This window comes from Onychostruthus taczanowskii, unplaced genomic scaffold, assembly GCF_017590055.1.
Source record: "Onychostruthus taczanowskii isolate IOZ18803 unplaced genomic scaffold, ASM1759005v1 scaffold114, whole genome shotgun sequence".
Lineage (NCBI taxonomy): Eukaryota > Metazoa > Chordata > Aves > Passeriformes > Passeridae > Onychostruthus > Onychostruthus taczanowskii.
Window position 1 is genome coordinate 1,568,354 of NW_024498074.1, and position 16,380 is coordinate 1,584,733.

At 47.2% G+C, this 16,380-nt stretch overlaps 1 protein-coding gene across 1 annotated transcript in view; it reads right to left on the reverse strand.

The window, feature by feature from the left end:
• ANTXR2 (ANTXR cell adhesion molecule 2) overlaps window positions 1–16,380 on the reverse strand; it is a 77,477-nt gene that overhangs the window by 60,814 nt on the left and 283 nt on the right. Inside the window, exons 2-7 of the mRNA XM_041427420.1 lie at window positions 15,902–15,973; window positions 13,972–14,043; window positions 8,191–8,272; window positions 7,142–7,249; window positions 6,974–7,042; window positions 6,070–6,150 (exon numbers count right to left, since the gene is read on the reverse strand). Of these exons, the coding sequence (XP_041283354.1) occupies window positions 6,070–6,150; window positions 6,974–7,042; window positions 7,142–7,249; window positions 8,191–8,272; window positions 13,972–14,043; window positions 15,902–15,973 (484 nt within the window). The remainder of the gene's footprint in view (window positions 1–6,069; window positions 6,151–6,973; window positions 7,043–7,141; window positions 7,250–8,190; window positions 8,273–13,971; window positions 14,044–15,901; window positions 15,974–16,380) is intronic.

The window sequence follows — 16,380 nt, forward strand, 5'->3', positions numbered from 1 at the left end:
CTAAGTGAAAAAAATCCCTGAGACATATGGTCTTGCATAAAATCACCACCCGAGAGAAGCCTGGCGCGGCGTTAGGTTAGTGAGAATATTCTAATTACACCAAGGCTGAGCAGCACCTCATTGGCAGCCACTGAGGAAAGCAAATGGAGATGACAAAACTGTGGGTCATGAGATGCGTATTTTAACAGCATCGGAACCTTTACCCCCAAATTACTAAAAACAACCCTAAAACCATTACTTTACCAAGTAATGTAACTAGGAATCAAGACAAACTGTTACTTTCCATAACAGGAAAAAAAGTTGTTTGGGCTATTTATTTTTTTTTCTAATAAGTAAGAAAAATCTGTCTCAAAGAAACTTCTCACTAAGGAGCTGCTGGATTTCATTTGGACCTGTGAGTGCTTCCTTTGGAGCCAGTTGTACAGCATCCCTTATGTAAGAGAGCTGCCAGGCGTGCAGGGCTGGCTGACAAGTCCCATCCCAATCACAGGGCACAGGCACGCTCACTCTAACCGGAGTCGTGTCAGCGCCGGTGCTGGCTTATCAAGCTCACTGTGCTCCAGGAGAACATTATATGGTTTGTAATATGTCAGAGAATGTCAAACTGAGGGCTGCACGGCAGTGAAGGGTAGAGCAGAAAGCATTCTATTCCAGGCCATTGATTCCTTTTAACAACTACATGCAGTAATTCCCAAAACTACCTCCTCAGTCTCAATCACATGGAAAACATAGCGCAGCGTTAGTTCTGAACCTTGCACCCAGTGCAGCTTGAAGATTAGACCGTCCAAGGGGATTAAATAAGATGACTGATTTAATCAGAATAATTCTTTTAATGATAACTTGCTGCATTTCTCCTCCCCCCACCTCCTCAAAGGTCTAATAGTTTGCTTCCTGGATTCCCAGTGCACAAACCGAGCATATTTTCTTCCTACAGGAAATGATCCAATTAAGTTGATGTATAATTGATAATGAACCGTTTAAGCTGATTTTGGCCTTGAAAAATCTTAACCGCGTCCAGTCAGCTGGCTGACCCCCCTTCATCCACGGTCGAGGGACAGGACTTGGGGAAAGGGAGGGAGCAGGCTGAGCACACTGCCCAAGGAAGTGGAGGGAGGCAGCCGAGCTCGAGGGGGCTGCACAGCAGCAGGGATTATTGAAAATCATGTAGTCCCTGATTGCTGCTCAGTACCCGAGCTGCAGCCTGGCCCCTGGATTTGGGCAGCTGAGTTTGGTGAGCAGCCATGTTAGAGACATGGAACCAGCGTTCTCTGGTGTCTGACCCTGGAGAACCACTGAGGCAGTGGGGAGGTTTCCCACCCTCCCTGAACACTAATTCTGTTGCCTTACAGCAAGTACCAGCGGGAGATGCTGTTGGGCTCCTGGGAGTTGGGTAATTCACCCTCCCCCAGTGCCAAAGCCAGGTCAGCCTGAGGAAGTGCTGCTGACAGCACAGCTGGAAAAGAAGGCGTCAGATCCATGGAGAGAAGCTGGAGCATGTCTTTGGGAAGCCAGTGCAGTAAGTTTTATAAAGAAAAAGGCTAAAATTGTTCCTCACATGAAAACCTCTTGCCTACCTCAACAAAACTGACTCCCTCTCGCTAGACTGTGGTTTTGTCCCTGCCTGGGCACCACCTGGCTATCCAACGCGGTATGGGGGCTTCCCTCCCCGCTGACTTTGTGTTAGTACGGCAAACAGGGACAGGTCTGCTCACCGCCGAGTCCTGTCAGCAGGCTGCGGGGCCCCTCTCCGCTGTGTGTGCCGAGCACCGGGGCACAGGCGTGGTGGCAGTGAGCGTCACCTCTCAGATGAGAGGTGGCGCGGTGAGGGAGCGGTAGCGACGGTGTGCGTGTGCAGCAGCTCCCTGCGGCCCCGCTGCGCTGGCTGTCACCGAGCCGTGTAACTGCAACACAGCAGCACGCTGCCAGGCACAGCGAGTGACACGGAAACCCCCAGGATACTCCACAGATACCCTTCACTGGTGTCCAAAGGGATTGGAATGCCAGAGGGATTTTGCTGACTGCTCTTTGCAACAGGAGCAGACTTTTCCATCACCCACAGAGTTTTACTGGAGAGAATTTATACTGTTATAGCAAGCAATTTATTTTTTTACAGCACTCCCTACTTATACCCCTTTAGCCAGAGTCTGACACGGGGTGAACCTAGGTTTTTTTAAGGACCTTGTGTGCATTTAACCCTTTGTTTGGTCTCACTGGTCCCAGGTGCACTCCTTGGGTGGGTCTCAGTCCATGTCAGCCTGGGAGCTTGCACCCTGCAAACCCTGAGGTCTCCTCTCCCCTGGTCAACCCTTCACCAGGAAGCAGATCCTTGAGTATCCCAATTGGCAGCTTTTCCTGGACAAACCAACAGCTTTATGCTGAGGCACAGGGCTTTTTCCCAAGAGGCTAAGCCAACTTGGAGAGAATTTTGCTTCAATTTACAATGCAACTACTCAGTCACATGACTTAATCTGGTTTTTTTTTTTAGTCATTTATGTTTAACAGTGAGTTTCCCATGTAAAATTAACCAAAAAAAACCCCTGAGCACCTGTAAAATGAACAAGCAGAAGGAGAGATTACCAATTCTATTTCTAATCATTTTCAGGTAGAATTTTTAAGAAATTTTGGAACACCGGAAGATAAAACAACTCTAAGCTGACCCTTTTTTGACCTACTTCCTGTAAAATTCTGCATGTATCAGTTCCTGTAGTCTTATCTGGTAAGTTTTTGTGGTGTTTCCTAAGAACAAAATATATTTTAACTTCCTGTATTAAGTGCTGTCAACTTACTTCAGTATAAAAATGTGTTTGTCTACTTAGAGCTGTCATACACTGATAATGTTACTTAAGTGAGTTCCCTTAATGTAACTTCTCAAGGTACCGGCCTTGTCCAATTCTGCCTGCAGAGACAACCAGACAACTTTCACTCACAAATCAGCAGAACTTCAGTTTAATTAAGGGTTTCATTTTCTTATCTAGTAGTGATCTGCTGCATGGTGACAGAAACTGTGCCCTCCCAAAGCCTTCACCCTGTCCTGGCTCGCTCACAAGGCTACACTCCGTGTAACAATCAGCCAAACCCCATCAGTGACTGTTCCTCAGAGTGCGGTAACTTGCCTTCAGCGTTTTGCTTTTAAGCTCTAGAGTTTTGCTCAGATTTATTCACACTGACAATGCTGTTTAGTTATGACCTTGTAAGCCAGGTATGAGCAATGCTGGCAGAGCAGAAACTTTGCAAAGCAGCCCCCTCTTCACAGGTCTGGACAGACTTTTAGTAGTGGATGTTAGTAGTGTAGATGGATGTAGTTAGTAGTGTAGTAGTGCATGTTATTCAGCAGAAACAATGGCATGGAGGTACATCAACCCTTCTCACTTCCCAAGGGTTTTATCAGAACTAATGTCAAAACACAGCACAAGCTCTCTGGCATCTAAGCCAAGGTTAGTCTGAATGTTCATTGTGACTGTCCTGGATGTTAATCCCCGGTCATGATTAAATAGACATTGTGTATCTGTCCAGAGAAAATAAATTGGAGTAGTTGCTTATACTGAAAGCAACTGCAGGAGCAGGTATGACAGATAGTCTGTGCTGAAATCATCACTTTTTTTTTTAACACTAACAAACGCAGAGTAAGTGCTCAGCTCTCCTGTCATACAGCACAAGAGTAACAGGACAGCAGCCAAGCAGTCGCATACCTGGAGAGATCAGTGTAATAGAGGCTCCTGCATCACCTACTCAGCAGTTCTGGGCTGTAGTTTTGCTCAGGGGCTTTAATTGCTGGGTTGCTACCATTTTTGAAGACAGTGGTTTTTTTCTGAATAGAAATTGTTCAGCAACATTCACAGAGGGTTTCACAACTGCACCTTTGACTCTGTACTTTGAGCAATACTGTTGTATGTTTGTGACCTATCTCCTTTTCATCTGGTTCAAAATTAGCTTTCCCCTTCAGATCAGTGTCTCTGAGTCTGTATTCGCTAGCTAACTTGCAAACTGAAATGAATTTATAATAGTGACTAAAAAGGAAAATGTGACTATTTCATGTTCAATTAGATCTATTTATCAGTGCTATAATGTTATGAGAATTAATTGTCACAATCACTCCAAACCCCAGCAAAGAAAATTGAGTATTAATTATATTAACATACCAAATATCCTATTAATACTGCCGCCACACATGCACTACAAAAAAAGCCCACACACACAGGAACAAAGTCCAGACCAAGCAGAAACCCTACTATGGATACTTCCATCCATGCTCTGTGGGAAAAGCTGAGTGTTGACATGTCTGGTGGCCGGGCTGTAAATAAAGCCTGAACCGACTCAGGGGCTCAGTCTGCAGAAGCAGGCCTTGCATGTAAGCTGCAGAACAGTGTGCATCAGTCGGCTTTTCCGGTCACTGCTAAGCTGTTACCTTGAGACAGCGTGCTGCCGTTCTCTGTGTTTGGTCCTGTTCTACAGCTGGCCAAATCTGGGATTTTTACAGCCAGGTTTTTCCTAAGCATCAGAAGCAGCTGGATTGAGGCTTGTGCAAACACCATCAGGCGTATCTTATTAGAAAAGCCTCGCTCCCTGCTGACACAGAAGTGAAGGTGCTTTCAAGTTCTGGGAGGTATGGATGCAGCAGGCTGGCACTGCTAGCAGCCAGAGACTGCCCAAAACCACCTTGGGTAATGGGACACCCTATGGCTTACACTAACCTGCCGTGTGTTTGAATGACAGACACTTTGAGCTGAGCTCCTCAGAAACCTCACTTGACCGTAGTCCTGCTGCTTCCCGAAAGGATCGGAGGAGTGCGGAGCCCTGAGCCCTCAGAAGTGCCCATGTGCAGGTCAGTGACACTCCGGAGGGGGAACGCCGAACACGAGTGCCTTTACTCCTCTATCCCTGACATGCTTATTTGCAAAGCAGTATCCTTGGAAACACCACGTCATCAGCTGGGGTTAAACATCCAGCCCTTATAAAAAAGCCCAGCACTGGCACTTGGATCATTTGCACCAGCAGCATAGCTGAATCCTAAGAGTCCTTCAAATGGCACAGAGTGAGATTTTAAATAGTAAAGGTTTTAGGCAGCGCCACATTGGCTGCCCTGTCTTTTCAGGAGAACACATGTCAATCCATCAAAAGATGGATTAATTTTTTTTAGAAAGCCCAAGGAAGATTCTGGAACTACACTTATTTTAAGTAACAAGGGAAATAAGTTGCTGCATTACGGCATTCACAAAAACCACAGTGCTCAAAGGAAGTGATAAATTCATGACTGTGTAGTATCCTGTATGTGAGTAGTATCCTCTTGTTATTTAAAAAAAAGAAAAGGAAAGGGAAATGAATGACAGTGGGTTCTCTCTCAGAAAAAGGATTTCATTATTGCTTTTGACTTCTGCCAGTAAGCAATGTGCTGCCAACATGCAGCAGCAGCACTGCTAACCTTGCATAAAAAACACAGCCTTCAGTGTAAAATGAGACAAATAACTTTTGTGTTGACAACCACAGGTGTCTTAACACACAGCTGGAACAGTGTCAAGCCACTGGTCACAGCCAAAATGTTTCTCTTTGATCCCTTCCTGCGAACCACAGTAATCAGCTGAATGGCCTCATCTCACCGACAGGAGTTTGTCACGCCATGCTGAAAACTGGAACTGAGTCTAAACACTTATTGGGATAACAAGCGGTTAAAGTCATGGGTTTAAAACGCTTCTCTCTGTAAGTAAAGGTTAGTTCCTAAATTGCACCTATTCCCCAGATTTTAAGCAGTTGTTTGTTCTCAAGTCTCCCAGAGTAACAGTCTCCATTTTTTCCAGACCAAACGTTTCCAAGTCATCTATCAGAGCATGCCCCAAACTTTGCACATGAACTCCCCTCTCCTCGGGAAGAGTCCTTGGATTCTACACAGGGTCTGAGCACCAACAACTGCAGGAGGCACAAGCAGCGCTCATTTACAGAACTGCCTCTCTAAGGTAACGGCGAAGAACTGCATCTACTGCATCTCCTGCCTTAGGAACCAGCTCTGCCTGGAAGTGGGACTGGGGGGTATGCTCTAATCTTGAGGAAAGGTAAAACTTATTGCCAGGTACTCACAGAATTGATTATCCCCTTAAGTGCTTGGAATCCTCCAGTGACAGGGAAGACTTGCTCTTTCACGTCAGCAATTCTTTCCAGCTTTGGAGAGAAAACACATGCAAACACATGAATCATCTGACAAACTCAATTCCTCACAGTGCTTTACACCCTTAAAATTTAAATGGATGTCAACCCTCGTCAATTCTGTGAAGAGAGGGAAACTCGAGAGCTCTCTCACAGCTAACTAAGAGTTTTCAGAACTGCAGGACTTAGCACAGCCAACTGCAGCTAACAAAATGCTGGCTAGTCATCGTGGCAAGCATCACACTGAAGAAGCTTTTCAGGGCCTGTATCTTGGCAGTGGTTTTGTACCTCTGTCCAGAATTGCCTTCCCCGTTTGCTCTCTCACTAAAAGCTCTTTCTCTGCATCTTCTGCAGGAAGCAGCCCTTTGTGTACCTCTCCTTGAAGCCACTTTGGCCTAACAGGAGTAGCTACAGTGTTCACTGGGACACAGCGGCTCTGGAACAGCTTTCCAGTGAAGGACATGAATCCCACGTTCTTTTCCTTATCCCAAGACTGTTACGTATGCAGTGCTTGCATCTTGCCTACAGCTCCTCTGTTCATGCGATCAGTACCCTGACCTGGTTGCCATTCCAGTGAGAGGGGCTTGCCTGCACCCTCCCGTTGGCAGCTCCCAGTTAACAAGGGGATTTCCAACGGGTCTCCTTGGCAGTGAGCACGACACCCACACGTTCTATTTATGTCTACGTATACATCTGAGTGTGATTCCTGAGCCAGAGAAGACATTACTCTGCCTAATGTAAGTAAAATTAAATTTCTGTACTCCTTAACATCAACTCTGTAAAACTCTGGGTTGAGGTACTGCCTAGTACTCTCTAATAGTAAAGGTCTTATTCTTACCTGTTCTTGCTCAAAATCCTGGACACCGACACAGTAAACTCTCGCTCCCAGCTCTCTGGATTTCCTTGCCTGTGGCATCATAGAACAGGAAATAAGCAATTTTTTTTATTCAACAAGGCAGCACCCAAAGTCTGCAGAGCACGACATGTATTTCCAGCTCGTGCTCACCTCCTTCTCTGCATACAGGGGAATCTGACCGTCCAGCTTGCCATCAGTTAGTGCAATGATGATACTAGAGAACCTTGAGCCTCCTTGCTTCGCAATTTGCACGTTGGCCTGAAAACAACAAAATTAATTATCCACCTTAAAACTACACCCAGACCTTTAACCATGATGCATCTTCTAAGCATCTAATACAACATCCCTCTCATGGCAATCCTCTGCCTCCCTTGAACTCACTACAGGCAGGGAAAACCCCTCATCGGTCCTTTCCAGCCACCACTGAGCCCATCTCTAAAGTACTGGGGTCACTGACCCATCAACCCTTACCAACACGCAGTTCTTCCAGGACACATCTCTTCAAATCCACCATAAGGATTTCCTTTGCTACCCCCCAGATTTCAACACAGTCAGTAGGTTCCAAGATATTAAAAGAATGGCTTGAAACTCTTTTTTTCTTTTTTTAACAGCAACAAAATTCCCTTTGCCCAGCTTTTCATTGTGCAGATCCTGCTTGCAAGGCTCTGCAGTCACTGGGGAATAACCGTCTGTTCTGTCACAGTGAAAGCTTAGATCCTCACCTTCAAGGCCAGAGCTTTCATCAAACTGCACTATTTGAACAAATAAAAATAAACGTGGCTGGGAACTCTGTAATTAGGAGAGTCCAAAATGAAGAGCACTGTCTCTGGATCGCTGCTCTGTATGGTAAACTCTCCCCAGGGAGAGTGCTCTGGAAAGCCCTGCAAGCCCCACAGCCCCGAGCTGCGTGGGGCTGTTGACCATGTCACTGGGATGCTGGCTGAGCTCTGAGATCCACCCCACAGACCCCTGCTCCGTGAGAAGGAGCGAGTCAGAGACATTCCACATGGCACATTGCTGTGATGGCTAGTCATCTTCTGCTTGGCATTTGCAGAGTGTCTGGGCAACCCTGGGACCACTCAGGCAACCAGACAGATTTGAGCAAAACAGACCGATAAAACATACATCTATTTATGTTACAGGTTGTTACCCAAAGGGTGAAAACAGAGGATGTGTTGATTGCAAGAAGTAAAACCTACCTGTTTTAGTCCTTCATGTATGTACGTCTCACCTGCTGGTGTCACCTCCTCCAGATCCTTTAGACCTTTCTTGATTTTCTCTCTGTGAACGAAAAAAAAGGTAAGAGCCTGTTTGTATGACCTGAAGTGTGAAAAGGGTGTAATTTATCAATTGAAAAAAGGTATTTGTCCTCAAGGAGAACTGAAATGAAAAGCTGTAAATTAGAGCCTTTAGCTAGGATCCCACGGGAAGGCAGACTGTGTGTTCATGACAGAAGCGGCGCTGTGGGAACAGGTATTTCAGACCTATCTAACAAAATATGCTTCAGTGAGTCAAAAAGCTGGAATCAAGGAAAATGTCCAGGTGGAGCAGGTATTGCAAAGAGGTGGCAAAGCCTCAGCATTACACAGTCCAGTGGAAATTCTGTTGCATTAGGTCTGTTTTGCTACTTTAAAGCAACTCTGCTTCCAATCACACTGCAGTTAAAGAAGAAATCCCCCAAAACAGCAGCTCTATTTCAGCAGCAATCTTCCAGACCATTATGTACGCATTTAATCACATAGAACTGAACTTCAAAAATTAAAATCTTTGCCCTGAAGAAAGCATCAATAGGCAAATGCAGCATTCGCAAAACACCTTTTGTTCGCATGGGAAAAGAGCAGGATTGAGGACAGATTTAGACTTTGACGGTTACAACCTTTTTGTGTGACCTTTCATAAGGCATCCCTTCATAAGACAGGTCCACAGCTCACTTAGATTTAATGGGAGAATGCATCTGCTCTGTGATTTTTCACGAGCAGTACAGCAGATCCACCTGGAAGATGCTCTCTAACTATGGGGCTGAAATAGTTGAAGTTGATAGACTGCACCACAGAAATTATTTCCAGTGAAATCAGCACAAGTGGGGGGAACAAAGGCAGAGAGACTACTGAAACAATAAGATCTGGAGGGTCTTCATTCTTCTGCAAACACAGTTCCAGCCAAGTCCATGGAAAGTCATGCTAGGGAAGGATGAGCAAAAACTAAGAAGAGGCAAAATTTGGGCCAGAATATATAGAACACTGTGACAAATCTAGGTGAGAAAGAGGAACCCAGCAGGGGTGAGGAGATGGAGGGAAAATACATTGCGGGATGCGTGAAAGCTTTCCTTAGGCCAGACCAAATGAGAAAGAATGCATATGCCACACTGCCTGAATGCCACCCACTCGTCATTTGTTCCACGGATGGGCTTCCTCTATGTTTAGCAGCTCTGTTCCAAAGTACAATCCATAGCTGGAATAAGCTCCCCGTCACAGGATCCACTGATACAACCAGGGAAGGGAGGGAGTAGAAGAGATATGTGGCATTGAATGTATGGAAGGGAACAAGTTATGTAAGATAATACAATCTGTTTGATCCAAATATTTTACATTCAGCATCTATAGAAACAACTTGCAAGTGATTATGTACGAACGCAGATTATAAACCACAGAGTTGGTGCTTGCCAGAAATGAGTGGCAGCACATCACAGGCGTTAGTGCTCTGCTGCCAAGAAACAAGCAGCAACTCAAGTCCCAGTTTTCTGAAACAGATTTCATTTTGCAAAAATAGCTTTTGTACAATCAGTTCGGTTTTATTTATCTGCAATGTCTTGTGACCCGGTCACACAGCAATCTCTGGTGCTGCCAGGCCTCTGCCTACAAGGGGCTGCAGGAAAATCTTTGGTAGCATGAGCTCTTTTAGCTGTGTTTAATCAGGCACCATCTCTTGCCCTCAGGGCACAGCTGCACCAGACAGACCCAGCCAGATGTCAACTAGCTCCCAGCATTCTCCAAGCTGGTCAAGTGCAAGCGGGTCCTGGTCTGGATGCCAGAAGGCAGTGTGGATGCAGGACTTGGGGCCCAGAACCAGCAGGAAATGTGGGCTCCATCACTCCAAAACTCACCCCTGGCTGGTCTGAAGGCCAGGCACAGGGGCTCGTGCCTGCCTGCACTGTCCTGGTAATCAATGGGACTCAGCAGTCAACCAGCCACAGCACTCAGGACCCCTACTGCTGCTCCTCAGTGCTCTCACAACTTCCCTTTCTCTAGTTTCTGTAAGGCTGTTTGGTGGCCACGGAAGTCCCCAGGGAAGTTCTGGTTGTATAAGTCATCTGTACCGTGACAGCAGCCTGGTGACATCTGTACCTCAGCCTGGGTGCCCGGACATCCCACGGCATGGCTCAGGAACACTGACAAAGGCTGAGGGCTGCTGGCTTTGTGGTGCAAGTCAGAAAAGGGACGGAGGTGGAAGAGGCAAAACAGAATCAGCAACTTGCAGCCTGTCTGTGTTTGGGCTGAATAAGTACAAATTTAATATCTTTTACCCACTCAGCATATGCGCTGCAGCCCATTTCTGTGTTTTAGCATAGGCACAGCTAATTTTTTAATAGATACCCCGTCTGTTCTCTCTCTAAGCTGTGTGACTGCCTCAGCTCCTCCAGCAGCAGCCAGGCAAACACAGCTGCTAATACCCATGCAGATTCCGGAATGGGTGTTCTTAGCTCCTCTGAGTGGGGGGACAGTGTTCTGTATGTCTTTTCCGTGTTGCATTCCACCGACTGAAGTGCTGGAATCTTGAATTATCTCAAGGTGATGAGCACGCGAGCACTGGCAGGAGATGGTGGCTCTCACTGAGCATGTATTTCTGGTGAGAAGTGAGGCTGTGTGCTGCAAGGCAACGGGCTCATCCCTAACAAACGAAGGCAAACAAAACAGGTACTTGGGGTTTGCTGCTAAGAAGGATGTGCAGTAAACAGGAAAACACACACACGTGTCAGTGAAACCGAGAGGGGAAGTGTTCTTTGACAGAAAGAGGGATGGCTCCATCTCTGATGAGGCGAGCTGTCCTACTGGTGAAAGGAAACCCTGCACAAGCCTCCTCAGACGCATCATTTAGAGGAGCCTTGTGCCTTCTAGGCCTCTTAAACGCTACAGAGGGTTGATTCACTTAAAAGAATTACTCAGCTTCAAACCTGAGGCCTCCTGCACGGGCTCCAGATGAAAACCACATCAGTGGCCAACTCTGCTGCACTCGATACACACAGCAGAACGCGCTCTCTGCAGATGAGTCTGTTTTGGCAAGCTGCCCTGGGCCCACGCGCAGGGGCAGCTGACGTGACTGAGGCCCCAGACATGTCCATGTCTTACACATCCCTGTGAAACCAGGAGCAGTCAGTGCACCACTGGACTAGGGACAAGGACAGGATGGCTGGTCATGTAACCAGCTAGTCAAGAGTCCTACTTTCCCACCTTCACTAACACCATCTCTCTCTATCTCCAGCAGGAGTTTCACCCAGACAGAGGCAGCAGGGCTGGCCACTGGCACCGGTCAGTGCTGCCAAAGCAGACTCACAGCAACCTGGACTGCTGCTGGCCAGAAGAGAACAAAGGCAACATCATGCCAGCTGGATGGCATTCCTGAGGGTACCCACTGTCCCAAACCATGTGCTTTCCAACAGTGAGCCCTAAAGGTGAGTGCACCAATCTTTGTTTACCACTTATTGCAGTTTCCAGCTCAACTTCACAAACGTGTGTGTTTCAAATGGGCTTTAACCAGTGTGAGAAGGCTGTTCCACCTGGGTGCTGTTGTTATTCCATGGGGTTATTGTAGCACTGTCTGTACCGTGATTAACAATGACTTCTCTTTACAGAGTTAGTCACAGCGCTGCCCACACTCACAAAATATTTGGGAATCTGGGGACTTTGGCGCTATGTTGTGGCCTTCTTTATATCCACAGCTTTATTGTGCAGTAAACCAGCAAAAACATTGTGCAAACAATCAGAAGCCTAAGGCTTTCCAAAGAAAAATTTCTGCCCTACTTTGATCTAACTGCTGGGAAGAAATTGTGGTTTCCTGACATTCGGGAATTAGCAAGTAAGCCAGGGCAAAAACATGTCTGTAAGTCCAAAGTGCACGGAACAAATCAAGGCCATAACATCCCATAATCAGCCTCACAAACACCCATCCCCAGAACTGCAGTGTGTCCAGCATCCTCATCTTCTGTTGGGAACAATGGGGGCCAGACAGTCTCAGGATTTTTCCTCTGTTGATTTCTTTAATATCTAAAAGGACAGCTGCTCCAGCTGTGTCTATCCATCCTTACCTGTGTACATATGGTCACAGTCACCCTCTCTTTGTAATTCCCCCTGAACTAGAAGGGTGACACTTTGCCTCCCCTGACACACTCGCAGGAGCATCGGCCAGCCCTGAACTAGAGCCAAGGCCCTCAAGGGAAGCCGCTGGATCTGCAGAGATTCTTCCTGTGCTTTACAGGAGGCTTCTGAGCAAAACGCGATTGTGTCCCTGGCTCCAAGCGTGCCACAGACCGGCAATGCAAAAGGCGCTTGTGTCGCGGTGGCGGGCTTCCAGCAGCCTGCCCGGCATTTCAAGCGGCCTGTGTGCTATCAGTGCTGCCTCTCGGGCCTGATAAGGAACAGGCCACTGACAGCCTACTGAAATGGAGAGAAAGGACCTCATTGACTTCAGCAGGCCTCAGAACAGGCTCAAGTGTCCTCTCCTGACCCCTCTCCAGCCATCTGGAAAAATGACTTATAAGCTTCTCTCTGCCCACGGAGAGCAGATCCAATATCCCAGTCCGGATGGGGGAAGTGGCTGCTTTCAAGTCAGACCACTCTTTAAATGCTAGAACAGGAGGGGCTCAGACCTGAGTTTTTAGACATCTCAGATGTCAGCTACATTTCTGCCTGTTGCCAGCAGCAGGTCTTTTCAGGAGGTCTCATACTTGTTGTTATGCATTGTTTAAAACAAACAAACCCACAGCAGAGCTAGCCAACTACAGCACACCACGTTTTGCACTGACCCCGCTAATGGGAGCAGAGAGGACGGCCCACCTTACTTCCACCCTGCCACAGGTTTGTGGAGTGACTCCTAAATGGTTTATCCACAGGTTCAAAACCCAGAAGGCTGTGGAGGGCGGTAGCTTCCGGACAGAAGGGAGAGAGCAGAGGTCCTGTTGGTTTTGAGGAAGCTGAGAGGATACAGAAGGACTCTGACAGCAGCGCCACTGTCCTCTGCTGAGAGCACTCATTCCACACGACCATTTCCCACTTTCTGGGAGTTGGGTAATTATTTTTGCAATATTTTCTCCTCTAACAGTTTCTCCTCCTTCTGTTTCCCCCCACCCATCCTTAAGATATCCTAGCTGCAAATCCCCACTTGCTTTAGAAATCAGAGTGAGCAGCCTTGAATTCCAGTGCCTTCAAAACCATCCACTGAAAGTTCAGGCCCACCTGTACATCACCACAGTGTCAGGAAGATCTCACACCCTTAAAGTGGCACCAACCCCACTGTCTAAAACAAGCCCTGAAGTCCAGATTAGGAAATACAAAACAAAATACCTACCTTACGTGAGAATATGAGAAACATTTATTTACCATCTTATGCTTCTCCTAGACATGAAAAAATCCTGAGAACCACAGAGTGGTTACAGTTTTTTGAATGGTTTTTGCTTTACAAAACCAAATGGGAGAATCATTCTCTCACTGTGCCAAGCAAGATGCAGAGTCACACAGAGATGAAAACACTACTGCTAGTTTTTTCTGCTAAGCAGTGGCAGAGGTAACATCAAGGATTTGTTTCCCATCATTCCTCTCCTTCCTTTTTTAGGAGGCTATCCTCATATGGTCACCAAATTAAATCAGCTCTGCAGGGTGGCTTCATGACTGGCCACCACTCAGAGGTATCAGTCGTTGCTCTGTTCCTGCTGCTCTGATTCAGTACGGGCAGAGGGAGGGAGGGAATTCAAAAAGCAGAGCACTGACCTGTCTCCAGTTAGCGGCATAATGACATGCGCCTGGGTGGAAAACACGATGAACGACAGTCTCATCTTGGGGCTTCAGGAAAGGGAAAGAAGGCAGAAACACATTTCAGAGAAACATACCTATAATTCACTTATTCAGGTCTCATTCACACGATCTTTATCCTCCAGCCTCCTAGGAATGTACTTTAGAACTACAAACCCAAAACGAGAGGAGTTGAAGCATTTTTGCCTTCTCCTCCCCCAGATGCTCAGGGAGCAGAGCAGCTGAACTGTTCCTCTCTCCCCAGGACAGTCTCCGGTGATGTGCCCCCCCAGGCACGGAAGGTAAGGCACACCCTTTGGAATTGTCAGGGCCGCAGGTGTAACACCAAGGCAGGCACACCACTCGGTTCCCTCCTGCTCCCGTGGGTACTAACCAGGCACACTTCCCACCTTCGAAACTGACCCTGGCAACTTCCCCTTTTCTTTCAGGGTGACACAATGTCGATGTCCAGCCCTGCTTTTTGTTTATGTTTATCAGATCCTCCCAGTCTCAGAAGCAGTGCCCACTGACTGCCCCAGCCCCCAGAAAGCAGCACGCAGGGTCTTCCAGAGTGACACTGCCTTGGTTTCTCTGACCCAGAGACTTGTGAGACTTGAAAACTTCTTCCCTGAAAGCATCCAGGGAAATGTCATGCTGTGAAAAAGCAATGCTGTATGAACTGATTTGATTGAGGAATTAAATATTTTTTAAAATGTATTTTTAAGAAGGTCACCTGTCTCTTTGCACAGGGTTGCAGGGAATCACGTCTACTTAGCAGTGGAAAACACTTAGGAGTTGCCTGATGCTCTGGAGGCCCAAGACAGGAATTTTCCCAAGGTAAGTTGTACCATCTCTCCTGCATGATTTTAAATTTTAAGCATCGCTATTTTAATATATTCACTAACTTTGTAATGAACTGCACACGACTACCAGCATCAATTAATCAGGTTATGGTTAGTAAGCACTTAACACTTGAAAAGCTGAATGACCGTATGCTTTCAGTCCACTGATGCACCTTAAAACTACTGATATCAAGGGAATCTAAGTACCAACACAACTTTGAAAAGTTTCTGTCGCCCCCTGGACAGAAGTTTTGCATAAGTTCACAGAAGATTTGCTTTTGACAAGATGACAATAAGCTGTATTGACTTATAAAAGCCTAATTGGATCATCCTGTTGTTAGCAGGCCAAGATTATAGCTGCACTGTGCACTGGGTTTTCCTCAGCAAATCCTACCACACCATCTCTCCCTGTGTGTGGCGAGGGATTCGTTCGGTTTATTCTGGGTTTTGTGGTAGGGTTTTTTAAAGCAAAGCACTGCAATCCTCAGCTGTTTGTACAGAGCAGTCAGCCAGGATTTGCAGCCGCTATTTCAAGAGGAGCTGGACTTGCCCGACAACACTGCTGACAGTAACAAAGTTGATTATATGTAAGTACAACAAATTCAGTGTTACATGGCATGGGCTTCCTCTGAGTTTGAGCTTTAACACTGCTCCCCTCCTTTCGACCTGCACTATATATTAACGCATATGTTTACATGTGTTCAAGACTGCTTCTTTGTACACATCTCCAAACACAGAATCTCCATCAGAAACTAGGCACACGGTATATTGAAAAACAAGTTTAAAAAAAAAACTTCAAATCACATCTGAGAGTCATTTAAGAAAGTGAGTACTTAAAGGCACATACTGTCACCTTTTTGCTGAGCTCCAAGCACAAGAAAAAAAAAAGTACAAGTTCCCAACATCTTCCAGCAATTTGGGTCTTAGAAGCCAAACTTTTAATGTGTTTGAGGAGCACATCCCCTGAGCTTGCAAAAGCACGGGGACCGGGGAGAGGGGGGGGGGTGTTTAACACAGCCCAGAATTACTCCAGCATCACCTCGGGTCTCACAAGCAGCACCACGCACCTCACAAATCTTTCTGTCAGCTGGTGTACAAAATCAAATATCTCTCGCCAGTTCGTCGCCACGCTCCCAGACCTACAAGGGAAAACCAGAGCACATCAGCGGTCTGATCCGGGGTGGCATTTCGGGCAGAAACAGACAATATTCGCGGTTCCACACATCTCCAGGTACCGCCAGCTCTCGCCGGTAAGTTTGTCGCCCGGGCCCCGCTCCCCCTCGCCCTGAGGGCGACCGCGGCCGCCCAGCTTCCCCACAAAAGCCCGGCCTCCGCGGCGGGGCGGCCGGCAGATGCTGCCGCCGCTCGCCCTCCCTCCCAACGCCTCCGGCCGCAAACGCACCTCCGGCGGGGGAACTTCCACGGGCCCCTCCGCACATCCCCTCAGGGAGGTCCCGGCAGGAATTCCCGAACTTCCCGCCGAGCCCCTCACGGCGCCTTTCCCGCCGCTTCCCCTCACAGCTCCCCGCGCGCGCGGCCCCTCACG